We start from the raw sequence: 25859 nt of genomic DNA, 5'->3' as shown, positions 1-25859 counted from the left end.
ACATTTTCACCTGTGCATGGGTCAAATGCTTTTTTAATCAACACTTGCTTTTCTGGGGTATCAGGGTTGCTTTTGTGAACCTCCTATGCTCTAAGATCATCTAGGGAAGACACACTCTGGGTTTTTCAGCCTTCTGTAGTCAGGGCAGGGGAGATCTGTTCCACCCCATCCCTGTCCCATAATGGTGCTCCACCTGTGGAATGCCCTCCTTAAATCTGCGTTCCTGAAGCCTGTAGTGAGGAGCTTTTATTCAGGAGTTTAAATTCTGGGTACTTTTTATTATTGCAACTTCTAGAATTTTGGATATCTGAGTTCTCAAAGGATTTGTTGTAAAGAGACGGCACGGCTGTATCATGCCTGTTTGTTTTTATAATGGAAGTCTCTGCAGTTTTCTTTGAGATAGGATAAAACTATATTGAATAAATAAATAAGGGATCCCCATCCTTTTGGGCTTAGGGGAACAATTGGAAATCTAAGAAGCTATCACAGGGACCACAAAATTCTTCAGTTTCACAGAAGAAGAAGAAAACAACCTGATGATCAAAAGGGCAAATAACCCAAATTGCCCCATTGACAAAACAAGCAGGAAATATCTTCCAAAAAACAAGCAATCTCTCCCCCCCCCCCCCCGCCACAAGCAAGCAAGCAGCAGCAAGATATACACACTGAGAGACAATTAAACAAAATGCAAGCGGTGGCAGAAGCCCTTTATTTCTTTTCGTTTCTGTTGTGTTTTGGGGACGGGGCACAGGAAGGTCAGGCACCATCATCTGAGAGCCCCTCCCCACTCTTTTCTTTCTCTTCCAATGAAGAATGCATATGTGGGGCCCAGAGGCTTTCTGGGAAACAAAAAGGAAGCAGGCAGAGCAGCTGGAGACGTACACATCTCTTCCTTTGCAGCACAACCACTGCTAAATGTGGTGTGTGTGTGTGAGTGAGAGAGAGAGAGAGAGAGAGAGAGACTTTCAAGAAAAGCTGTATTCCCCCCTCCCCAAAAAATAAATAAATTGTGAGTGGCTTGGAGCCCCGGTAGACACAAAGTAAAATGTCTAGGGGTACTATGGCAAGTGCAGGTGCCATGTTGGGGACCAGTTCCATTGCTGCACTAACATGGTTAGTGGTTTGGAAGAGGGGCATTTCTGTTGCTCTCTATTAAGTTTATTTTCTCTCCATCTGTTTTAGAACAACTGCCTTATCTCAAGTGCCCACTGCATACTGTCTTAAAGCTAACCCCAGTGGCTTATGGTAAGCTGTTCAAAATGTATTCTATCAATCTATTTGTATTTCAGCTATTAACTGTACAGTGGACGCTCGGGTTGCGAACGTGATCCGTGCAGGAGGCACGTTTGCAACCTGCAGTATTCACAACCCGCAGCGGTGTGTCTGCGCACGCGCGGGTTGCGATTCAGCGCTTCTGTGCATGCGCAAAGCACGATTTAGCGCTTCTGCGCATGCACGACTGCCAAAACCCGGAAGTAACCCGTTCTGGTACTTCTGGGTTTCGGCGCGTCCATAACCCGAAAAAACGCAACCTGAAGTGTCTGTAACCCGAGGTATGACTGGAATTATTATGGAAAACATCACATTTGTCGATGGTGGGTATCCAATAGTTTAAAGTTATTTGTATATCAAAAGGAATTGTTCACTTTTTAAATAAAGTTACCAGAAAGTCCATGACAGTGTTTCATAGCACCATCCTACGCATGCCTACTCAGATGTAAGCCCCATTGAATTCAGAGAGATTTACTCTCACGTTAGTGTGCATAGAGTTGCACATTGCAAATTGTAAATGTGCAGGTCATCATTGGGATTTGATTGCTTAGTTAATCATCCTGTTAAAATTAAAATTTATTCTTTTTGTCTCTGTTCTTCCTGAGTCTTCAGATTGGGGCAGGCTGGGAATTTACATGAAACAGATTGGCAATAAAATGTAGTGTGGTGGTGTTAAGGATGCCGGCAAGCCATGCTCTCTTTGGGGAAACTCTATTCCATGTCCCTCCCTCCCAAATTTCAGTCTTCCCCTGCCTAGCAGACAAGTCAGCATTCCATGTCCTGTCCTCATTGGGCTGTTTGGGGGAGATTTCCCCATTGTTTTGTGTGGTCTTTCTCTGTACCAGTACGAACCCTGCTGCTACCACCACCTTGTGTGTAGATGATGTCATTTTGACCAAAGGGTATACACTAGGGCATTGAGTTTATTATTGGTGTGTGAAGGGTAAAAATAAGAACTCACGCTGATGATGTATTTGTGAATTGACGTCAATGTTGTGTGTGAAATGCTTGCCCTGTGAACTGATTTAATCTTAAGTATTATCTTCCGTTTCCTTTTGCCCATTATAAAATTTCTGAAGCGGCATAAGCTTTGGCTTCCTTTTGCTTTTCTGATCTCAAGCCTGAGAGAGTTTGAATCCTGAAGTTTGAAATTCTAGCTGGTTCAACTAAAGTACATTGGTACCTACCATTCACTGTGTTCTTGTTCTTTGCAGCCAGAGTGGAGCACTCTTTTAATATGTGGTTGTTCTTTTAAGCAAACAGAAGCCTGTAGTGACATCTAGTGTCCAAAATAAATTGTGAATTGCAAATTCATTTTGTATCTTAATGCTTTTGTATCTTAAGTCATACTCTTGAGTAGATCCATTAGTTTCAATGGGCTTAAGTTAGTCATTACTGACTTTTAAAGTATTATCATTCCCAATGTGGAGATGGAAACAAGAACTGATTTTACAGTGATGGCGGCTCCCAAAACAAGGAAGACAAACATCTAAAAGTTTACTTCTGTTTACAGGTTGCAAGGTGGAATCTATATTTCTGAATGTTGAAGCTGTAAATACGCACAGAGACAAACCACAGGTAGGTGTCTTCTGCTGTCACAAATGTGAATTTGGAACTCTGCAGGAGGAATGGTGGTGGTAATGGAGACTGGTTTAAAGCTGAATAACTGGGAAAAAGAGAAAAAGAAAGAAAAGCAGGGAAAGAGTTAAGCACTTTCTCCTGCCCCAGTTTTCCATTCCTAAAGGATATTGTGGGAATATTGTAGGTACTTTGATATCTAGCTTCACCTTTGGAGTAGAGGTTTGTACACAACCAAGTGTGTATGTATATTATATTATATTATATTATATTATATTATATTATATTATATTATATTAGTGACAAAGTATGCTGCTATTCTCTCATATTTAATGCCCTGCAGGCATGTTACCGCAACCTTTGTTGCAGCCCCTTCTTCTTTTTTCCACCCTTTTTCTTGCATTATGCCTTATTTAGGCCATCCTGACTATTTTCAAGCATTATTGAAGCAGCCTCGTTAACGCCAGATACCCAAATTGTGTGGGTGCTTCTCCATGGCTAGCTGCCTGTGTGGGTGTGACGCAGAGCTCGGACCAATTTTCTTCGTACTTTGGTTTTGTTTGATTTTGACTTTATGCTTTGCTCTTCATTTTAGAAGGAAGCCCCCCACTGAATTCTCTGGCATGCTGAAAGTTGGGATGACTGTACTTAATAAGAGGCTGCGTGGGGAGGTGTCTACATGATTTGCCAATCAAGAGAGCCATGTAACCCCCCCCCCCCCGGTCTCTCATGTGTGCACTAGGCCTGGGTGATGAATCAATACATTGGCCAGGACTGCTTTGAGGGCCAGAGCGCGACGGTGCCTTCATCTTGGTGATATATCACTGGTGAAACCCTTGCCGCTCCTGAGTCAGGAGAACAGTAATGTGCTGGTCATGCCTGTTGATGTTATTGGATTCAAGTATGACAAAATGGTGCTTATTTTTAGCCCAAGTTATGAGGTCAAACAAAACTATAACCTGTGCAGGATAAATGGCCTTCTCAAATACGAAGTCGGGCCTCTTATATCTTGTTGCTCTTACGTGTGTGGGTTTGGTGAACATTAGAATAAAAATCAAGGGCTATGTATAATGCATTGCAAGATACATTTATATAGACTGAGCCAGTGGTAATTATTCTGCAAGTATCTTACTAAGTCCCTTGAGAAAAAGTAACTAAAGTGAGCTAGTATAGTGTCATTGGTTTGAATGGCCTGGGGTGATGATAGGATTGGAAGCTCCCCCCCCCCCCCACAAACATGTCATTATTGCTACTAGAGAATTAGCAAACAAATGCCTAATTATATACCATGAGAAATAGAGGAAGATGTGCTATGTTTGCTCCTTTGTGATGCTAGAAAATGACCAGATCTTCATTATATTCCTATTTTTGTGATGTAATCACCTTCTGCACATGGTCTCTGACTTATTGGCATCACTTGAGGAGAAATGAAATAGAACAAGAGGTCATGTGCAGTGGCGCATACAACAGTCATTTAATTTGAGCATTCTTTAAAATGAAGCTTGTAGTGGATTTTGGAACTTCAGATAAATGTTCTGCAAAACAAAGGAAATTGTTTTATTCTCTGACAACTCATCATCTTCATGCCTGCTTTACTTGCGTTTCATGGAATCTTCTCTCCTTCATGACAACATTATGACACTCTTTAACTGCACAATGCTTTCATAATACAGCGTATGTCATCTGAGTGAATTTGGCAGCTAATTATACGACTCCACTTCGGGGAAATAACAGTGCCTCAATTGTGACAGTCTGTAGCCTTGTATTCAGGTGATGCTATGGTGAGCAGTGATGCAGAGCAGACAGCAAGCTGTTCAATGAAAGCCCTAAAAACTGCCACAATTAGGAATTGTGCTGCAGTTGTGCTGCCACCCAATTGTTTGCTTAACTCAAGACAGTATTTTCATTGCGTTAAGTCGCTCTGTTGGATCTGAATGCTGTGTGTTTTTAGCAGCTTTAACAGTGTTGCCTTACTCTTTTGATCAAGGAGTGTTTCACGAATGACTCATCCATGGCCACTTGGTTGGTAGGCAGCTGTTAACGGTGTCTATTTAAACTGTGTGTGAATAAAAAGGTGAGAGAGAAGCTTTTATGGACATGCTGAAGCATTTAAGAAACACTTGTTCTGTAAAATGTGCAAGTCCTTGAAAGGCTGCCATGTGTTTGTTTGTTTGTTTGTTTGTTTGGGTTGGTTGATGCAGCGGCACAATACCAGCATTCAGTTCTGATCTGGCTTCATGGTGCCTAATTATGTGAAACTGCAGGAAGAACAGAACCTGGATGAAAACAATAGAATAATAATAATAATAATAATAATAATAATAATAATAATAATAATAAATTTTATTTATATCCCGCCCTCCCCAGCCGAAGCCGGGCTCAGGGCGGCTAACAACACTAAAACAGTACAACATTATAAAAACATTATAAAAATTAATTAAAATCAAAATTGATGGCAACCATAAACTAAAGTTTTGTAAAGATTGCCAAAGGAGGGAGTCAGGCTGCGCCCTGACCAAAGGCCAGGTGGAACAGCTCTGTCTTGCAGGCCCTGCGGAAAGATGTCAAGTCCCACAGGGCCCTTGTCTCTTGTGACAGAGCGTTCCACCAGGTTGGAGCCGCAGCTGAAAAAGCCCCGGCTCTAGTTGAGGCCAGCCTAACCTCTCTGTGGCCTGGGACCTTCAAGGTGTTTTTATTTGAAGACCGTAAGTTCCTCTGTGGGGCATACCAGGAGAGGCGGTCCCGTAGGTACGAGGGCCCTAGGCCGTATAGGGCTTTGAAGGTTAAAACCAGCACCTTAAACCTGATCCTGTACTCCACCGGGAGCCAGTGCAGCTGGTATAGCACCGGATGAATGTGATCTCTAAGCGAAGACCCCGTAAGGAGTCTCGCTGCGGCATTCTGCACCCGCTGGAGTTTCTGGGTCAGTCTCAAGGGCAGCCCCACGTAGAGCGAGTTACAATAATCCAGTCTGGAGGTGACCGTCGCGTGGATCACAGTGGCTAGATCAGGGCGAGAGAGGTAAGGAGCCAACTGCTTAGCTTGGCGGAGATGAAAAAATGCCGCCTTTGTTATAGCTGCAATCTGCGCCTCCATGGAGAGGGAGGTATCGAAGATTACACCCAAACTCTTAACGGACGGTGCTGGCACTAATTGCACCCCCGCAAGAGATGGGAGTTGCCCCCTCAGTCCCATGTCGTCCCGTCCCAGCCAGAGGACCTCTGTCTTCGAAGGATTTAACTTCAACCGGCTCCCACGTAACCATCCAGTCACAGCCTCCAAGCATCTGATCAGTGTGTCTGGGGCTGAGTCAGGGTGGCCGTCCATCAACAGATAGAGTTGGGTGTCATCAGCATACTGATGGCAGCCCAGCCCAAAACTCCGGACAAGCTGGGCGAGGGGGCGCATAAAGATGTTAAAAAGCATCGGGGAGAGTATCGCACCCTGGGGCACACCACACACCAAGGAGTGGCGGGATGACAATTCCCCCCCAAACGCCACCCTCTGTCCCCGACCAGAGAGAAACGAGCGCAGCCATTGAAGGACTGTGCCCTGGATCCCCACGTCGGCAAGGCGGTGGTCCAGGAGTTCGTGCTCGACCATGTCGAAGGCTGCTGACAGGTCTAGAAGAATCAGCAGCCCCGACCCGCCTCGATCCAGCTGCCTGCGGAGATCATCTGTTAGGGCGACCAGAGCCGTCTCGGTCCCATGACCAGCGCGGAAGCCGGACTGGAATGGATCCAGAGCCGATGTTTCATCCAGAAACCTACCAAGCTGTTCAGCAACCGCTCTCTCAATCACCTTACCCAGGAATGGAAGATTCGAAACCGGGCGGTAATTGGATAGATCTAAGGGATCTAATGATGTTTTCTTTAAGAGCGGGCGCACCACTGCCTCCTTCAGTTCCCCTGGGAATGTCCTGGTGCCAAGGGAGAGATTGATGATATCCCCCAGGGGGGCCCGCACCTCGTCTGGACACGCTCTAATCAGCCAGGACGGGCACGGGTCGAGAGGACAAGTGGTGGGCTTTCCAGCTCGGAGGAGTCTGTCCACATTGGCTGGGGATATCCGGTCAAAGTGGTCCAATACTGAACCCGAGGACAGTCGCGGGGCCTCCAGAATATATTTTTGAGATTTAGGATTGGTTTCTGTCAGCTGCTCAGTGTCTCATAGGTTTAGGTAGCAGGGTCTCTGGCTCATCATAAATGAACATCTTTTGGTTACTTGTAGGTATCCTCTTGACAGTGATAAGATTGTCCTTTACGATTGAGCAGTAACTCTATTTTTAGTGATGTTTCATGGGAGATTTTTTACCATGTTCTTGCCATCATATTCTTGATTATGGTAAAATCATACTGGATATCAAATGAATCAAAACAGCCACTAAGACTTTTTTTTCCAAGGCTGCTCACAATTTTAGCCAGCCTTGGCTGCCAAATTCCTGTTTTACAATGTTTGGATACTGAAAGTAAGTAGGTATTGTAAGCTGCACAGTTTTGGGTAGCAGGTTTAACGATGTTTTGTCACAATAAGAATACAAGCCGGCCATATACATGTCTTCCAATATTACTAGCCAACCTGTGTACACACACAGGGGTGCAGTTCCCCACTCACATAGTTGGGAGTAAATCCCATAGAACACAGTTTCACCTGTTTCTTACTAAACAGGTATAGGATTGATTGCCCATAAAAGCAAGCCCGAGAGTAAAGAACTATGGTAATGCCAGCACGTTCCAGGAACCCTCTTTATTGTGAGTTATTTTGGGGTTAGTCTAAAAGTTTGTTTGGGCCATGGATGAGAGCCAGGAGGCTGAGAGGTGTTGTAGAAGGTGAATATGCTGTCTGTAAATATTTATTAGTAATTTCTGTTGACTGTTTCATATGAGGGTTCCCCCTTTCTGTAGACTGCTTAAAGGTCTTTTTATATATTCAGGGGTAAGGAAGTGCTCTAAAGGAAATGAATAAATAAAATGTGCTGCTTATTTTTTTCCTCTTAGCCTTTCTGGTTATCAGTGGAGAGAAAGGAGAGAGATGTGGAAAGTAGTGACGATATTCATCAGCTGCAGCAGGCAGTTCCTGTGATTAGATACTCATTTGGGCTAGTGAGTGAATAAGAGAGAGAGTGTGCCCTCATCCAGGTGGTGGCCTAGTCCTCATTTCTCCCGCTCCACTTCCTGCTTCTCAGCCATGTTTGTTGTTTTTCTGTTTTGCATTAATCAGGACTGTTATGGCGAGCACAGGTAGTGTTATCCCAAAGGGAAACTTTTCCTCTTTCTTCTTTTAACCGCAATTGAAGAGTTCCAAAGTACCCAGGGTGGGTTCAGGCACTGCTAAAGGTAAAGGTAAAGGGACCCCTGACCATTAGGTCCAGTCGTGACCGACTCTGGGGTTGCGGTGCTCATCTCGCTTTATTGGCCGAGGGAGCCGGCGTACAGCTTCTGGGTCATGTGGCCAGCATGACTAAGCTGCTTCTGGCGAACCAGAGCAGCACACGGAAACGCCATTTACCTTCCCGCTGGAGTGGTACCTATTTATCTACTTGCACTTTGACGTGCTTTCGAACTGCTAGGTTGGCAGGAACAGGGACCGAGCAACGGGAGCTCACCCCGTCGCGGGGATTCAAACCGCCGACCTTCTGATCAGCAAATCCTAGGCTCTGTGGTTTAACCCACTGCGCCACAAGGGAGGTTGACATGTTGTTGGGCTACAAGTTGCATCATCCCTGACCGTTGTCTGTTCTGGCTGGGGCTGATGGGATTTGGAGTCCAACAGCCTCTGGAGGGCAGTGCATTGACAACTCCTGCCTTAAAGGTTCTGAGAAGGCAACGGATAGTGTTCTGTTCTTCCGTTGTTTGTTCTGAACCCATTTGTTCGAGGTTTCTAGTACCTAAGTTCACAGCATTTTGTGCTCCTGATACATAAATACTGCTGCTGCAGTTGCACTGGCACAACCATGATGCAGTGCTAGCATAGACCCATGATGCTTCAGCAGTGAATTGACTTTAGAGTTCTGTCTTCAGCTGTCTTTAGCTGTTCCTGCTGTGCTGATAAACTTCAGAACGTGAAGGCACAACTTGTGACATTTCAGAAACCTGAAAGGGGCCAATAAAAGGAAATGGTTTCCAGGGCTGAGGGGGCGGAAGAGGAGGCGAGGCTCTAAGGCCCATTAGAGCTTCTTATAAGAACATCAGAAGAGCGTTCTGGATCAGGACAATGGCTCATCTCGTCTAGTATCCTGTTCTCACAGTGGCTGACCTGCGGGAGACCAGCAAGCAGGATTCGATCACTCTCTCCTCCCGTGCTTTCCAACAACTGTCATTCAGAAGCTTTGCTGCTTCCAGTTTTGGAGGCAGAGAATAGCCATAATGGCTAGCCACCATCAATAGTCCTCTCCTCTGTGAAGTTGTCCAATCTTGTCCTTCCTCACAATGAGCAGAAGCATTATAATAATCTGGCTGAGTTTAAAAAAAAAACCTCATGTACTTATTCTGAGTAACTTAAAGAAGAGAGCAGTCTCTTAATGGTTGCAGGATTTGAGCTAATTTTGTGCCAGATACTCAGTTATTGGTAAGTTCTCTATATAATTTGAGGGCTGTAGTTATACCTTCATGACTGAAAGACATGGAAATGTATGCTATCCTAGACAGTAGGAACTACCATATTTTTCAGTCTATAAGACACCCCATGTATAAAACACCCCCTATTTTTGGGGACTCAGGTTTAAGAACATGAGGGGAGAGGGATCCGTGGATAAGACGTCCCCTAATTTTTGACATTTTTTAGGGAAAAACCCTAGTATTATACATGGAAAAATACAGTACTATACAGGGGCTAATGTCACAATAAATATGACTAAAATGATTCCAGTAGAACCTATGACCAGGGCACATAGGAATGTAGGAAGCTGTGTTATACTGACTCGGCCATTGGCCCATCTAGTTCAGTATTGTCTGTATTCAGTGAGTGACTCCATGTTTTCAGATAGGAGCTTTTTCTCCAGCTCTGCTTGCAGATGTCAAGAGATGCTCTACCACTGAGCTATGGCCCTTCTCCTGGCACCCAACCCCCTCCCAATTGTGCACTTTTATTTAATGGTATCTGGCTGATAAGACTTGCTTTTTGCAGTATGAATGTGCTATGCATAATGTAATGAATCACAAGCTTTTAAATATAGTTATGTAGTTGAGATACTCTAAACATAAGCAGTTTCTTTGTGCGTGTTTTGAGGAGAGCTGCCAGCACTTAGCCTGTGGTCCACAGAATTATTAAATGCAGTCTATAAAGAAGGCAATTCCGCTGTCTCTGTTTTAAAAAAAGCTTTATTGCTCTAGATAAGTGACTATATTTGTTAATTTAACAAGCTCGGCTGTTTACTTGTGAAGAAAGCTGACCGGCCATGTTGCATGATAAACATTTTCCTCTGTATTTTTATTATTACACAGAATGTAGACATTTCAAGACCTCCCGAGGAAGCCCTTGTAACTGTCCCTGCTCACCAGTGAAGCCCGTGTCCTGATCAGCTATGAAATGTGTGGTGCTTCTTTTTATCATATTATATTAAAATTATTTAAATTGTTCCAATCACTTTGGAATCATCCACAGATAATACCAGTTTTTGTGTAGCTCGTGGCTTTTAGAAATCAAACAATCAAATCTTATTGTCCCCTACCCCCTGGATTGGAACTAATTGGCTGAGCCATCTGATTACTGGCTTCTCTGATATAACACTTGATCAATTGGTGATTGCTAATTTTAAACCTGATGTTTTATCTCCATTACAGCTTGATCAAACACTCAAACCCTGTTGGGAGATAATATGGGGCAGTTGTCTATTAATGAGTATTTTTATTTTCTCTTGAGTGATTGGATTGTTTTACATAGAGGAGCATAATTAATAGTCTTTCTACAGTTAGTTTCGCAGCTAGTGAATAGTATCGGCAATGTAGATAGTCTGCTAATTCATAGAACCATAGAATTCTATGGCTGTTTAATAGTAGCTTGTGGGAAATAGTGTTCTTGCCCCTGACTTTGTGGAAGATGTATTTCTGTGATTTCAAAAAAAGGTCTGCAAAATTTAATCTATTATGGGATTAATTGATTATTTAAAGTTTAATTTGTTCTTCTAATTACTTTGACAGCTAATTTTTAGAAGCTATTTTTAAAATATTGTTAGTTTAAAAAAAAACCTACAGGTGGTGTTAAGACTGTTTTAAACACCCATTTAAAAGAGGCCTTTCTCTTTTCGTTCACACGAGAAGGAATACCTCTTCTAAGATGTTGCCTGCTATAACAAAACTAAACGTTATATAAGAACAAAAGAAATATGTTTCTTGCTTCAGGACTCTTTTATTCTGTTCAGATGCAATTTCTGGGAATGGCATGAATTTTAGTCCGCTAATCAATAGATTCAATCAGTCAACTAAGGTATTTTTAATTGGGTAGAAGCCCTAATTTACAATTTATATGATGAGGACTCGTAGTCGTAATGTCTTTATTTGTTTTCTTTATAAAGTAGAAACATAGAAATATATTTCTTCTATGGTTTGGCAAACGGAGGCAAACTGCTATTGCTTACTCCCGTGAAGTTACTGGACATTACTAATACCAGGGTAAACATGCATTTGGAACACTTCTGGATAGAACCACTGTCAATATGGAGTAAAGAAATGGCACTTGTGGAAAGGAATAATACACAACTACTCCTTTCCCCGCTGCTGTAGATGGTGCAAAGTTGGGCAGGGGTGTGGCCTGGGGAGAGAGGGTATGTTGCTGAGGAGGAAGAGGAGGAGCCTGAGGAGAGTCCTGAGACCCAGACAGAGAAGCCCTCAGGCGTAAGGTTCCCAACCCCTGACATAAATCTACCTCCTCGGAGATTTGAAAGCAGCGGGGGGGGGGGGGGAGGGTGTTCTGAGAAGAAACATTCTAGTGCACACAATAGCATTTGTGCCTCAAGATGATGCTCTAAAATTCCAAAAAGAAAAAGGTGGAGCTTTCCCATATGTCGAGGTGGGCCAGTAAACTGCAATACTTAAAAAAATAAATACAGTGGTACCTTGGGTTAAGTACTTAATTTGTTCCAGAGTTCTGTTCTTAACCTGAAACTGTTCTTAACCTGAAGCACCACTTTAGCTAATGGGGCCTCCCGCTGCCGCCGCACCGCTGGAGCATGATTTCTGTTCTCATCCTGAGGTAAAGTTCTTAACCCGAGGTACTGTTTCTGTGTTAGCGGAGTCTGTAACCTGAAGCGTATGTAACCCGAAGCGTATGTAATCCGAGGTACCACTGTAAATCATTTCATACTTCCTGCCCGCCAAATAATTCCCAGGGTGATTCACAAAACCAAACTAAACCAGTGTAGCTGCTGCTAACTTACATACTCTAAATTCTAAGCATCTTGTAAACAAGTTTGGTAGATTAGAAAAAGGTTGTCACTTGAATCCTGCATTGCCACATATAAACAAAACTATTATAGGGGCCAGAGATGTTCCCAGGAACAGCCTCTCCCCCAGCAGAGGCACTTGCTTTGTTCAACCGATTTTCACTAGACTAACTTCATGTTGGGGGTTGGGGCTGGAGAATCAGCTTCGGTGGTGCTGATGGTTCCATTGCTTAGATCAGGAGTGGCCAACCCATCAGCTAAGAGGTTTGATGGCTTCTTATTTGAAACGTTTTTGGCAATTTCTCTCCCCTCCCTGCTTCAACAGAACAAAGAAAACCAATGGCATCAGCATCACAGGGAATAAATAAAATGAATTTGTGGGAATTTTGAGTGGGGGAAGTGGGACTTTGAGGGAAAACAATCAGCTAAAAGTATATAAAAGAAAATACAAATAGAATGAATTGGGGAAGGAAAGAAATGGGTTGATTTTAGATGGAAAGATAATAAAAGGGATTAATTTCCTTCTTTGGCCTTAGCCCACTTTGCCATGCTTCTCACAGCGTTGGGCATGGGTCAGTGCAGCCCTTGGCTGGAAAAGGTTAACCCCCCTGGCTTAAATCCAGGAGTTTTAGTTTTGTAAGATCGATATCACAATTATGGTGATATCTCGTGGCAAAGTAAGGGAAAGGAGCTCATATCCTTGTGAATCTCTAGCACGTCTTGCATTTGAGAACGGAAAGAAAAGATCCTAAATACTGGATTTTTTGTTCTTCTGGACTGGTTCAGATTTCTGTATCTATGTATATCTTGGATTCCATTAAGATGTTTAACTGATGTCAATTTCAAAGGCCAGATGCAAGAACTGTAACACCCTACAGTGCTTTGATTAGGGATCTCATGTCTTTCCTGGATAATAGTCAAGGTCAGGCATAGGCAAACTCGGCTCTTCAGATGTTTTGGGACTACAATTCCCATCATCCCTGACCACTGGGATGATGGGAGTTGTAGTTCCAAAACAGCTGGAGGGCCGAGTTTGGGGATACCTGACCCTAGAAGATGGGAGACACTGAACTTTGGCCTGCCTAAGTGGGTGTTATCACTCTCTCCATTTTGTTTTCTTTAACTTAATGGCACCAGCAAGTGGGTGGAAAGATGTTATGATCATGGGAGTTGTAGTACCAAATCATCTGGAGGGCCGAGTTTGCCTATGCCTGGTCAAGGTAATACAGGGAAGAGAGGATCTGGAAGATCAGGCTATGTAGTATGAAACCCTAGCAGCTTAAATCAAGAGCCCTTTTGATAAGAATGTGTGTTCTCACCTCACATTTTGTGTTTGAAGAGTACGGATACTACCAATGTCTTCATTCTAAGAGATTTAGTTCATTCTTGTTAACTGAAACCTATATATTTCACTTAAGGGTAGAATAACTGCTCATTTTTTTTGTAGTCTCCGAGGAGGAGAATAACAACAACTGTTATACTGCTAGTGGCTAGCAGGCCTTGCTGAAAACACAGGTGTCATATGAATGTCATCTTCTTACTTCTTTGATCTCTCTTCTGCACCAGGTAGTCAGTTTGTAGAAGTTGATGTGTAGATAAATAGAAAACGTATTAGCAGCAATTTTCTTAAAAGTTGCCATGAACCATGCAAACCTACACTGGAGCAGGTATAATCATTAGGGTGCCTTACACATTTGTGTTTCATACTTCCATTGACGAGTAGGATGACTCATTTCTCCTGCAAAGAGATGAGTTCACTGCTCCCAAATCTGTTACCTGGAAATCTCGCTTTTGGGGAGATGTACCACTTCTGATGGTGGAGAAAAGTTGGTTCAGGTTTTTAGAATAAAATGATGGTGTGCTTGATGGTAGGTAAAGATCATTGGGGCACTCATTAGAGCTCCTTGGGTACATGTCTGTCTGGCTCATTGACAGGACAAAATGTTCATATTGTGCGGAAGAGTTGAGTATCGGATGCAGTTGGACAGGACAAACTTTGAAAACTCCAATAGGAGTTTGAAAATGTGTAAGGAATGTTGGAAGCTGCTGCATATTAGATCAGGCTCTTGGTCCATGTAAGCCCAGTATTGCAGTAGCTTTCTAAGGTCACAGTCAGAGGTATTTTGTATTGCCCATTAGCTGAGATCTCAGGGATTGAACTTGGGATCTTCTGCATACAATGCATGGGATCTACCTTGTCCAATAGCCCTGATCTGGTAACACAAAGCCTATATATAAATTGCTTTTTTTGGCCTGAGCAAAAACTATGTAGGGCGGTTTAACTTGACCTTGCAATTGGCAGCCTTTGAGTCCCTGAAGGGTAATTTCTGGTTGTTCAGACATTCTACTTGTGTGTAAAAACAACTTGCAAGAGGGGAGAAGTGCACTAAGCTTCACCCACTGTTTTCCTCAATACTTGAGTCACCAAGATGTTGCTGGGCTACAACTCCCATCATCCCTGACCACTGGTCCTGCTAGCTAAGGATGATGGGAGTTGTAGTCCAACATCTGGAAACCTAAGGTTGAGAAAACTGATCTAACATGTACAACCTCTTGTATCTGTGGAGGCTTCCTTAAGCAATTTCAAACCTTTATCTTCCTGGGTCCTTAATCACGCTGGAAGCCTCCATGACTGTAGGAGGTTGTCTGCTTCAGATGTTTAACATCCCAACTTATGGAGGGTGATGGAGCCGGAGCTTAGCAATTTGCCTCTGCTTGCTTGTTGTTTTCACATGTCACTGGAATGCCCGAAGACTAGTATGTTGAGTGTTCAATGTGTCATGACATATCTTATCTGTGATGAGAGGTGGTAGTATTACATAGCTTGTTGCCTAATAAAGTTATTGGTTTAAAGGGAAGGAAGAGTTGTGTATAGGCATTGTAGCTGGGTTCAAACTTGTGACTCTCAAGGATCTTTCCCTCCTGGACTTGTGCAAGTGTCATCGCATTGACTGTGATAATGAAAACACTTCATTTGGGTTGTCCAATCAGCTAGCAGCATGTGCTTATGTTGGTAGTTCCCAGTGAACACTGGAAAAAAACAGACTTATACCTAGGGCTACATGAGGGGCCCAGAGCTCTAAGACCAAGCATTCAAAGTGCAACTAAACCCACATTGGGATCTCTTTGAGTTTCTGATAAGCTGGTGTTCAGAACAATGGAACTGAAGACTGATGCATATTGAGAAATGTATTCCGGAATGATGGAACTTGTTACAATGCTTGAATACATAGAGGAACCAGATAAGACAAAATATTGTGATTTTATCCAACCCAACTCTATGCATATTTTCTGGGAAGTGAGGCTTCACTGATGTTGGTGGGTCTTATGCTAAAGTAAATGTGCATAGGATTACAGCCTTAATTTCACCATATTTCCATGAACTAGCAAAGGAAAGCCTATAGGTAGTGAGAAGTGTTCAGGAATTGGCCAAAGGGCAAGCATTGTGTTTGAGTGAAGTATATAATTGCTGTCTTTTCTCTTTTCAGAATGTATGCGTTAGCCGCTCTCGAGAAGAAGCTTTGAGGACTGTACCTAATCATTTGTAGCACCTTTGACCTCCCCTTGCCAGCACCGTCCCAAACTGCTGAAGCAGTGCTAAGGAAACCACTCAGGGACCTGAGAATGAAGGCAGCCTTCAAGGAAACCAAGCAACACAGAAATGCATGCACTCCTCCTCTTCTCGAAGACGGCGTTTCAACTGCCTGGGTCTGGCACAAGGCAAAGTTGGCATTAAAGGTTGAAATGGACCAAGTATTTGTGGAACAGAGAATGAAATTGCTTTTAAATTAATATATGTTGTCTTTATCCTGTTGTTCTTCGACTGTGAATGTTAAAAGTGTGAAATGCTGGTGTTTCTCTTAATGCTGTATCTTAACTTTCTTCTGCAATACTTTCCTAAGCCTTTCTTGCTGTGATTTCCTGTTTTATTCCTATATTATATATAAAATCTTTACTGAACATAGAACAGGTGTTTCTTCAACTGAGGATTCTCCCAACTATTTATTTTAGTATACAACAAAAGGTACCACCAGTCTCCTTGTGAGATATATTAATCCAGTTAATATATCAATTTTAGCAACAAGCAGTGTTGCCCACTTCAAGTCATTGCTTTGCAGTGAAACATTTGATTTTCTTTCTTTTTTTTGGTAGCTGCACTAATTTCTAGGTAATTTAACTAAAGGCTGCACTTGATGCTTCACATCATTTAATGGAAAGCCAGAATAGGTAATATTTTCCCAGATGCATTCCATCTATCTTGTTGAAATGTTCCAGAACTCCTGGGTTATTATTATTATTTGAATAGTGTGTGAATAGTTTCCTTTCCACATCATGCATATGGCAAACCTATTTTGTCTGCTTATTAAAAACCGCATATTTTACTTAACTGTTTTACCTGGTCCTCCCCCCTTTTTACACCCCCTCAAACCCCAAGCAGAGAAGCCTATGAAAAGGGAGGATTTTTAATTGACACTAATGTAAACATTGCTCCAAGTGGAGCAGATAATAATAATAACAATAAAACAATTAGCATGGTGCATGGTGGTTACCAGAGGTGAATGGCAATAAGAGTGCAGGGAAGGTATAAGACAAATTACTAGAGAGACCAAATTATTATGAAGCGCTCCTGAGTTATTGGCATTAATGCAAGCTTGTTCTTACCCATCTTCTTGAGCCAAAGTCACAGATGAAGTATTACCTGTTTTGGGTTTTTGTTTTTATTATGTATTGGTGATATTTAAGTTAAAATGCATTGGATGGGTAAGATGAAAGCGATCCTTTATTGCATATCTTCTACTTTATTGATGAGAACAGGATTTGCACATTCATAAATGGAAACAATCTTCCGTCCCCCCAAAAAAGAGGACTCAGGATTCTTTCTTTCCATGAACCTTAAGCAGCCACATCTTTGCCTTGGTGCATTCCTTGAGTGGAGCTCAAGAGCCTAGTGAAGAACGGGGCCCTCTAGGATTTTCAAGTATTTATATGCAAAGAGGGATACTATGCTGTAAGTGAAATTGTGAAATTGGATCAGTCCTGCTTTAGGGTCACAACCCAACAGGGATACGCTCCAGATATATCCTGTTGCAATGAATGGGAGGCATGTGAAAGAAATTCCTGTTAGTGATAAAACTTCATGCATGTTAGGCCAGTTGTGTTTGTTGTACTAAGCCAACGTGTAGTGTAAATAATCTGTCCATGGGATACAAATCAGCAAGCAGCAGATTAGGTGCCTGTTTGTTCTTGAACCGAAGAAAGCTTTGTCCCGTGTGATTTGAATGCTTTTTTGCCTTGCTGTCTGTGCTGGTACCTCATCGAACCTTGCCATGCTGTTAATGTTAAGAGTTCTCTGCAATGGACTATGTAAGCTTTGCCAAGTGGGGACTCGTTTATGTGGCTGGGTGCTATAATATAACATACTGCCGTGTTCTTCATTTCTTTAATAAGGTAGCTTAGCAATATATTCAGCGTTCTGGAGATAAGCCATAAAGCCAACCTTATTTCAGAAACATAAAAAGGACTATGTTAAACTATCAAACACTTCAAAAGCGCTTTAGCTGTACTCCATCCTTTAAGATAATATGCCTTGACATCATAATGTATTTATTCAGGTAGATCACTACTTACTGGAGTAGATGAAAAGGGAGCGTTCTGCTGTTGGCCCACAGTACAGTGTCAGCTGGAGAAGGGGATTTTGGGTAATGGCTTAAATCACAGATGAATCGTGTCAACAGCCTAGCCCTAACTTCTCTAGATGTGAGCCACAAGTAATTATTATTATTATTGGCTACTTAGTGGGCTTGAGTTCATCCCTGTAAAGTTGAGGACTCATGAGCAGAAAATTGTGCAGGTATAACTTTGAATTTTAAGTGGTAAATGTGATTCCTGTAAGAAAATATTCTCCTCTGAGTTAGCTAAGCCTGCAAGTTAGCCTTCATTGGCGGGTGTAGCATTTTCTTCTAGCCTTTTCTTAACCAGAAGTATTTGCTTTCTCTCCCCCTCCCCCTCCCCCTTCATATTTCTCAACGTGCTGTAAAACTGTGGCTAAATATTTTATGTATAGTAGATATTTTTATAGGCTACATCTAAATATACTGTGATAACAGTAGTTTCTATTTACAAGATTGTATAACTGAAAAAATCGTTGTGTGCAAGAATAAATTATAAATGTATGTTGATACTTGAAAATGAAAATACTTGGAAGCTCTGGATTCTAATTTAACTTAAGATGTGATCCTAATTCCACAATTTGGAAATGAGCCCCTTTGAAATGAGTTTGCTTGCTTCAAAGTAAATGAGTTTAAAACTGATATGTTAGATGGTTGGTGTGCCACCAGCTTCATCAACTAATCCAGAAGACCTCTTGTATGTGTTGATCCACAGGACTGCTTCATCCTCTACTTTTGAAAGTGTGAAGAGTGTTTCTAAAAATATGGATCTGACAGGTACATTTATCAGAGAGTTGCCATTACTAGCCGTTTCCTTTTAAGTGTACACTTGAATGATAGCTGGTGGCTTTGCTTATGTGAAATTCCTCTCAGTAGGTACAAGAAATGGAAAAAGTTATGAAAATTATTTCCTTTTGTCATAACGTGTATAGTCGACCCAAATGATTTTGAATGAGACTAATTGGGATGTGACTGTTAACTCACCTAGTTCTAAGGATATATTTGGCCTTCAATTTAATCTTACATGAGATTTATCCAAGCTAATAAATATTGTTTTAAATTGTGAGGGATGCTAATTGACTTTTCTCTCTCCTGGATTTTTTTTTTTTTTTTTGACACTTAAGGTATGTGCAAACATGGCCAGCTCAAGTGCAACGATGTTCAAACTGAAATCTGTCAGATTGGGTCAAGCATATATTTCAAGTGCTATTGATGAATATTGAGTCATTTCCAGGTTTTTATATTCTACAACAACAGGCCAGGAACTGTGAGGTTTCCTGGAGTTAGTGCTAGATGAACTGTCAATGTTTGGTTTTAAGCAGCACTGCTGTATTTACATATGTTTTTTGAAGTGTTGCTGGCACTTTGAGACTAGCAGAAACAGGTGACTGCTTCTTTTAAACACCTACTCCTCCTTCAACCATAATTTATTTACCTCCTGCCATTACTCATAAAACGACTCTTCTTTTAGGCTGCCATTGCCAGTGTTTAAATAGCACTGTCATTGTTTCGGGTTGTTTCCTGAAAATGCTGGATTAATTTGGATCAAAGAGAATCAGAACCTTATTTCTAGCTATCTTTCTACAATTTTTTACATCAAAGAGTGCTATTTATTTAATGTAGTGGTGCAAGTGTAGCATTGTATCCTGGCATGTCCATTTTATAGGGCATAGAACCCACATGGTTCGTAGCTGCTGGGACAAAAGGAAAGCATTAGGACAATCACAAACTCTCTTGTCTTCATGACTGCTGTATGATAATTCTATGAACACGCATCCCTCTCTTTTCTTAATTCGTTGTAGCAGTCTTTGGCCAGAATACATTGTCTTAAATGTATGCTTTTTAAAAATGCCTGTGACTAGGGTAGAGCCCAATAATAATTAGAGCTGACAACAGCAGTTAGGTCCCCCTGCTATGTAGCAAATCTATAACTCTCATCACTTTCCCAGCTGCCATCACTCATCACTCTTTCCTCGGCCATCCCTTCTTTTCCATCTTCCTCTGTGTTTGCATCATTCCTTTTAAACCGAATTGTTGAGAGATTTCACTCCACAGAGAATAACCGCTTAACAGATTTTAGCCAGCTGGTTCCACAAAGTCAGGGTTTATAAGATGCTGAGATGATGGATTATTTTCATTTTTGTTTAGGATGGAGATAATTGCTGTTAGGGAGTAATCTGTTAATTGTTCCACACAAGTTGGAGGCTTTAAATGCTTAAAGCAGACTGAACTCCACCCTGCTCAGTATTTAAAGCTCTCCTATTTTATCTTAGTCTGAGTCTTTGTTATTGACAAAATCTAAAAGCTTGGAAAATGGTGTGATAGATCCTTTTTTCACCCTATTCCAAACTTATTTTTGAAGGATTGTTTTGTTCTTAACAAAACAACAGATAGAAAATGACCCTTCCTGCTAGTCAGTACTTTTCCTCCTAGGACCAATGGGATGATCCTGGGATCAATTCTGCCCTGCTCACTCTATCTTGTGTAGTCTGCATTAACCACAGACTGGTGGCTAGGAAAGATCTGTCTAAAAGTGTTTTATTTCCCCTGAAAGTTACCAGGCATTTAACACTACAAATTCTTCAATGTTTGTTTGTGTACCTGATGTTGATGATGAGTAATGGGACACTGAGTTGGCAAGTGCAAGCCATGCTTTGGTAACGTGGCACAAATCATTCATTTTAAAAATGTAAACTAATATAATGTAATTAAGGTATGTCAGTAGCTGGATTACACTATGTGCCCAAGACCCAGTAAAGGGTTGGCTCTCATGTTCCCACTTCCCATTCTCCTGTGTGGCCAGCTTTCAGTTTCAAATAATGTTGATGTGTCAAGTTGTCTTGTTTAACCAGGTAGTTTTGCAGACATCACCAGCTGCTGTCTTGTAATTCATAATATTGTTGTATTTCTTTTCTCAGCTGATCAAGGAATTTTCAGTTTCCTTTACCATCCTATGATGTTTGGAAATAAGCTGACAAAGTAGTGCAGGAATGGGGAAAGTTAGGCCTGGGTGGGAGGCAAAACTATCCCTGGAATTTCTAGTCCAGACCTCTTACTGGCCCTTCTTTGCACATGCTGTGTTTTTGTCTGATTAGACTGTGTTCTTGTAGCCTAATGCCTCTTGATTGTCTGCATGAAGAATAGAAAGTGTGTGTAGAAACTAGCCTGATATACAAAAGTTAAATTGAGTTGCCTCTCTGCCCCTTCCAACACTCGCATGCACCCCCAAGAAGGGTGTGTGGCCCTTGAGCTGAAAAAGATTCCTGATTTCTGATGGCAGTATAAATAAAGAAATAGTTTAGATGTTACAGAAGGCAGTTGGCAATTTTCTGTAATGCTTCTGTAATGTTAGTCAGTGTTAATCAGATGGAGGGAAATCAATTATGGAATAAATAATAAAACCTACATTCCATAGGAAATACCTTAGTTAATACAGTTTTACTTTTACTTGTAGCTCTAGGAAGTGGCCTAATATGTCCACAGGTACATTCTGAATTTATGGAAGATTTAGGAATTGCTCTTACGAAGGAAGTTGCCTGAGGAGAATTCAGTTTATATCAGGCCAGTGTTGGGCACAGAGTCATTTTTAAACTTCTTAATTTCATGAAATATCTGGATAATCACCCAGAGTCCTAGCTGGCAAATCTCGTGTAGACTACCATGACAAACCTATATTTAATTTAGTATTACCTCGGTGTTAAAAAAGTAGTTTACAAATACATAGTGGTATTTGTAGCTGTGGAAACTTGTGCTTTTGCCTATAAAAACAAACTCCTAGGAAGTATTGTACTGCCTGACTCTTTAGCCAAAGTGTCTGCTGTTGATGCCTAGAGAATAAATATTTTTAGTAACCTATGAAACCTGGCACATGGGAAAGATACGTCTTGCAGCAAGCTGGACTTAACAAATCATGTGACTTTCAACAAGAGTAAGGCTAGATTTGTAGCTATCAAAACAAAGAGTTTCCACAGTAGGGATATTTCAAGTTGCAAGTGGTGCGCTTCTGCCTTGAAGCATAACCCAACTTTCAAGAAGCAAAAATATTAAAGCTAAAGATTCTGTGTATCTTAAAACGAATCATGAATGTTTAAAAATGCTGTCATGTGTCCCTGAGAGAGCACCCCAGGGGACCATAGCCTTTCTAATGGATACCAGAGCTCTAATGTTGGTGCCTCCAAAGCCTAGGGCTGAACCAATGCCAGAACACTGTTGGCATTAGAGCTAAAAAGAGAGTGTTGCTCTGGCATCGACACCCTGAGGATTAATTCCAAGGGGTATCCATTTTAGGCCTCAGGGGAAGCCATTGCAGGGAAGGCAATATTTATGGTGGTGGAGTGGGGGAAGTAGGAATACTTGGAGGATATTCTTGCTAGCCTGGAGGGGCCCTAGCTACCAAGTCAGTGGTGGCTCGTGCTTAAAAGAGCCTGCTTTGTGGGTTAGTGTCCAGGTCATTAGCTTTCAGAGGGTAAAATAGGAAGGGTAGCGTTTCAGATAATAGATGTATTTTTATTTAGCCTTCTAAGTTTTTCAACAATCCATAATCAATACATCGGTTTGACAGCATTCCTTCCCTGTTACCCCACATCCCACCCACTCCACAGTTTCAACATGCTGTACATGTTGTAGGGTGTTTCTGCCTAGCCTAAAAATCTGTTATCTGGATCAAGATACAAGGTAGCAATGATTAGTTATCACATACTGTGTATTTAAATACTCCTACGGGAACTAGCCTCCATCTTCTCAAGCGTGCTGAGGCTTGACTAGACCTATATTGGCTGGCAACAAGACCAAAGTTAGACCCAAACCACACAGGTCTTTAACGGCAGGTTCTTTGAAATGAGACCTGCCCACCATCCTTCCTTAAAGGTGTGTTGCCCGGTCTCATGCATGCCCAGCTGCATTCTACCTCACGTGTGCCCAATACAGATTGATACCTGGAAAAATAAATGACAAGATGGCACCTCCTCCCCCACTTACACAACTAAGTTGAGAGTTCTATCTGTCTTCCAACACTGAGGACAGGACAGCATCCTCAAAGGGGGCGGGGGACTAAATGGCACACATACACACAGCTTTGTTCTCTAGCACTTCACTTCCTCACTCACTGAGTTGCAGATAGGGGGCCTGTGGTAGCTGTAGTCTAATAAGGAAAGGCCCACGTTTTTAAATTAAAAAAAGACTACTTTCACTGTCTTTTAGATGGGGCTTCATCCATGAACAGCAAAGCAAGAACAACTTAAAAGGCTGTAAACCTGCTGGATTGAGGGCCTGAGAAGCACCATAATCAATTGATGCCACTTTTTATTAATTAAAAATAGCAATATTTGAAGCTCAGAATCAACTCAAATTATTTAGTTTGATGGACGTTAAAAACTGCCTAGCCATTTCACTTTACTTGAAGGGTAGTACCCTTCGATAACCTCTTTCACCTCTTGAGCAAAATATACAGCATATACATAATTTCCCCCCCAAACGGATAACTACATTCAAGTAACCACGTACACAATTTACATTTTCCCTACTGCAGAGGAAGTCATTTACATATGATTCACAAGGATACTTAAACTCAGCCATGCACAATGAAGCTACCGCCAGAATTGAGTGTTGTTCGGAATGAAAGGAAAGAGACGACGGTATCCTTTGATCACATTTCACACGGAGTGCTCGAAAACTTCCATTACAGCAGTACCTGAAAGTTCCTCTGTGCTGATAAACTATTTCTCTAAAATGCGTTCAAATTTAGGGTTGGTAAAAGAGAACCCAGCAAATGCGGATTGATCCATAGAGTCTATTAAGTTTTTGTCACTGTATGATAGCCGTGGCTTCTCACTCAAAAATTCTCTGTCAAAATTGCTGTAGTCACTTGCTGATTTCTGTACAGAAGAGAAGAAAAAGGACCGAAAGAAAGAAAAAAATTAGTCAAAGTGACTTCAATCCATCTTGCCCTTGCTCAGTAGGAGTCCCATTTCATTTTAACAAGCTCAGACAAACAACTGCAGCATGAGTTTGGTTGGCTGCACTGCTCCAGCAAGTAGTAAGTAGGAATTTATCACACATCAGGTGGAGATTGTTTTATCAAACAATCACCTGTAATGTCTAGTAATACTTGAATCCAGAAAGTCATGCATATCTGCCATCTAGCCATAATTTGCTACCAGTAAGAAATCGGATCAACCACATATTGAGGGCAGAGCACAAATCAGCATACACAAGGTTCCAGCTTCAATTCCAGATACCTTCCAGGCCCAAATCCTTCCCTTTACCTTAAAAAAAAACCCTGCACTGATTTACTTAAAACTGAAAAGAAATCACTTTTAAAAATATAACAGTGAGCAGCATTACCCATAGGGGAAGGGCCACTGCTTGGCGCAACAAGTAAATATTGTTTATTGTTATATTTTTAAATATTGTGTTCTCTGTTTGGTTATGTGGTATAATTGTGGAAAACTTAATAAAAAAATTTTTTGGGGAAAAAAACAACAGATAAAAGCATCACAGTTTTACACTTGGCTAGATTCAAAAGGATACCCACCACTTTGGGTTTGAAGGGCGGTTCCACTTCCCTCTTCTCAAGTGCTGTCCAATTAATTGCTTTGAAGAAAGAATGATCTCTGATGTTTCCAGTTATTCCCAGTCGTCTTGTTGGATCCCTTTCAAACAACTACAAAATATAATGCGCATCCAGCTTCAGTTACTTGGCCTGCAGATCACATTTCTGATGGAAAGTATGACGTTAGCTGCTGTTCAGAAAAATAAGACGCTGGACTCAATGGAATTGATCTAGGGCAGCCATTGTGGCCAGTTCTAGTCACTATTGCTGGCAGCTGCAAAAGCTGCACTGGATGGGGAGAAGGGGTGGTATGTATGCCATATGACTGCCCAGTTGTTGTGTATACAGCATAATCTGCAACAAGGGGGCATATTATCACTAGGCTGCATGTGACAATGCAACAAGACCCTCCAGTCCTGTAGCTGGTTATATAATTACTGATTATTTCACAAAAATCTTTGCCTGGAATGCAGGGCACTTAAGATCTATTACTAGCTTAAGATATTCTCCAGGCCCCTTTCCATCTTCCCAAACAGAAAAATGATTCAGCCTTAACAAGTGTATACCTTCTCTAGTATATCCTTAGATTCCTTGGTAATCCAGCGAGGGTAGTGAGGTGTGTCCACACGGATTGACTCAAATAACTCATCCTCATCATCACCATGGAAAGGAGATTGTCCAATAAGCATCTCATACAGCAAGACTCCAAACGACCACCAGTCCACAGAAAACGTGTATTTTAGGCCTTGCAGAATCTGTTGTCGATACAAGAAAACAACAATGTAAAATGCAATGGGAAGCTTTCCTAACTCCTCAAGAGTTGTACAAATCAGGATTTCGGCTTTTCACAATTTAAAGCAATTTTTCTCTCTCAGTCCTTTTATCACATTCTCAGTCCTTTTATCAGCATGAATCACCTTTGATTCATTGGCTGCATTGGGACTCAACGTTAAACTATTTACTTTTGAGTTTACCTCTGACAGGGAATGAGATGTGGGCTGTCATGTTTTTGCCCACCATGTTGTGGCAAATAGTAACATCCAATTGAGTTGAACAAGTTTACCTGTACTGAACATTCTGGCCTGAACCCATAATACGTACCACTATTTCAACTGTGGTACAAACTGTGAGCTTGAAGAACCTAGGAATAAATAAAGTCAGCATATAGATGGCTCAGGTGTAATTTTCTACCCAGGGTATGGTCATTCCCTCTCATACTGGGTTCCCTAAGCAATGTCTAACTAGGCTTTATTTAGAGCAGGGGTGGGAAATCTGTGAACTTCCAGATGTTGGATTCCATCTCCCATCAGCCCCAGCCAGTGTGGCCAATGGTCAGGGATAATAGGAATTCAGTAATATCAGGAGGATCAAAGATTAGCAACCCCTTCCTTAGGAGATAACATGAAACACT

The 25859-nt window shown here is 41.7% G+C and overlaps 2 protein-coding genes and 1 long non-coding RNA gene across 7 annotated transcripts in view; 1 reads left to right on the top strand and 2 right to left on the bottom strand.

Annotated features, from left to right (window-relative positions):
- PFKFB4 (6-phosphofructo-2-kinase/fructose-2,6-biphosphatase 4) overlaps positions 1-18406 on the top strand; it is a 67856-nt gene extending 49450 nt beyond the window's left edge. For 2 of the 3 annotated variants that reach the window (XM_079967316.1, XM_079967314.1), the window contains exons 12-14: positions 1183-1245; positions 2786-2850; positions 15718-18406. In XM_079967316.1, coding sequence (XP_079823442.1) covers positions 1183-1245; positions 2786-2850; positions 15718-15777 — 188 coding nt within the window. In that variant the 3' untranslated portion in view covers positions 15778-18406. Of the gene's footprint in view, positions 1-1182; positions 1246-2785; positions 2851-10292; positions 10380-15717 lie in introns of all 3 variants that reach the window. The other variant, XM_079967315.1, reaches the window with a different exon arrangement.
- The window catches only part of LOC307211099, a 444355-nt gene continuing 429519 nt past the window's right edge, over positions 11024-25859 (bottom strand). The window contains exon 2 of the long non-coding RNA XR_013836295.1: positions 11024-11877. This is a non-coding gene — a long non-coding RNA (uncharacterized lncRNA). The remainder of the gene's footprint in view (positions 11878-25859) is intronic.
- The window catches only part of PRKCD (protein kinase C delta), a 54878-nt gene continuing 51855 nt past the window's right edge, over positions 22837-25859 (bottom strand). For all 3 annotated transcript variants that reach the window (XM_079967290.1, XM_079967292.1, XM_079967291.1), the window contains exons 16-18: positions 25015-25203; positions 24431-24559; positions 22837-23771 (exon numbers count right to left, since the gene is read on the bottom strand). In XM_079967290.1, coding sequence (XP_079823416.1) covers positions 23613-23771; positions 24431-24559; positions 25015-25203 — 477 coding nt within the window. In that variant the 3' untranslated portion in view covers positions 22837-23612. The remainder of the gene's footprint in view (positions 23772-24430; positions 24560-25014; positions 25204-25859) is intronic.

The sequence above is a fragment of the Podarcis cretensis genome (genome assembly GCF_951804945.1).
Source record: "Podarcis cretensis genome assembly, chromosome: 2".
NCBI classification, from domain to species: domain Eukaryota; kingdom Metazoa; phylum Chordata; class Lepidosauria; order Squamata; family Lacertidae; genus Podarcis; species Podarcis cretensis.
The sequence above is the reverse complement of the archived record's forward strand: the minus strand, read 5'-3'. Positions and strand labels throughout refer to the sequence as shown.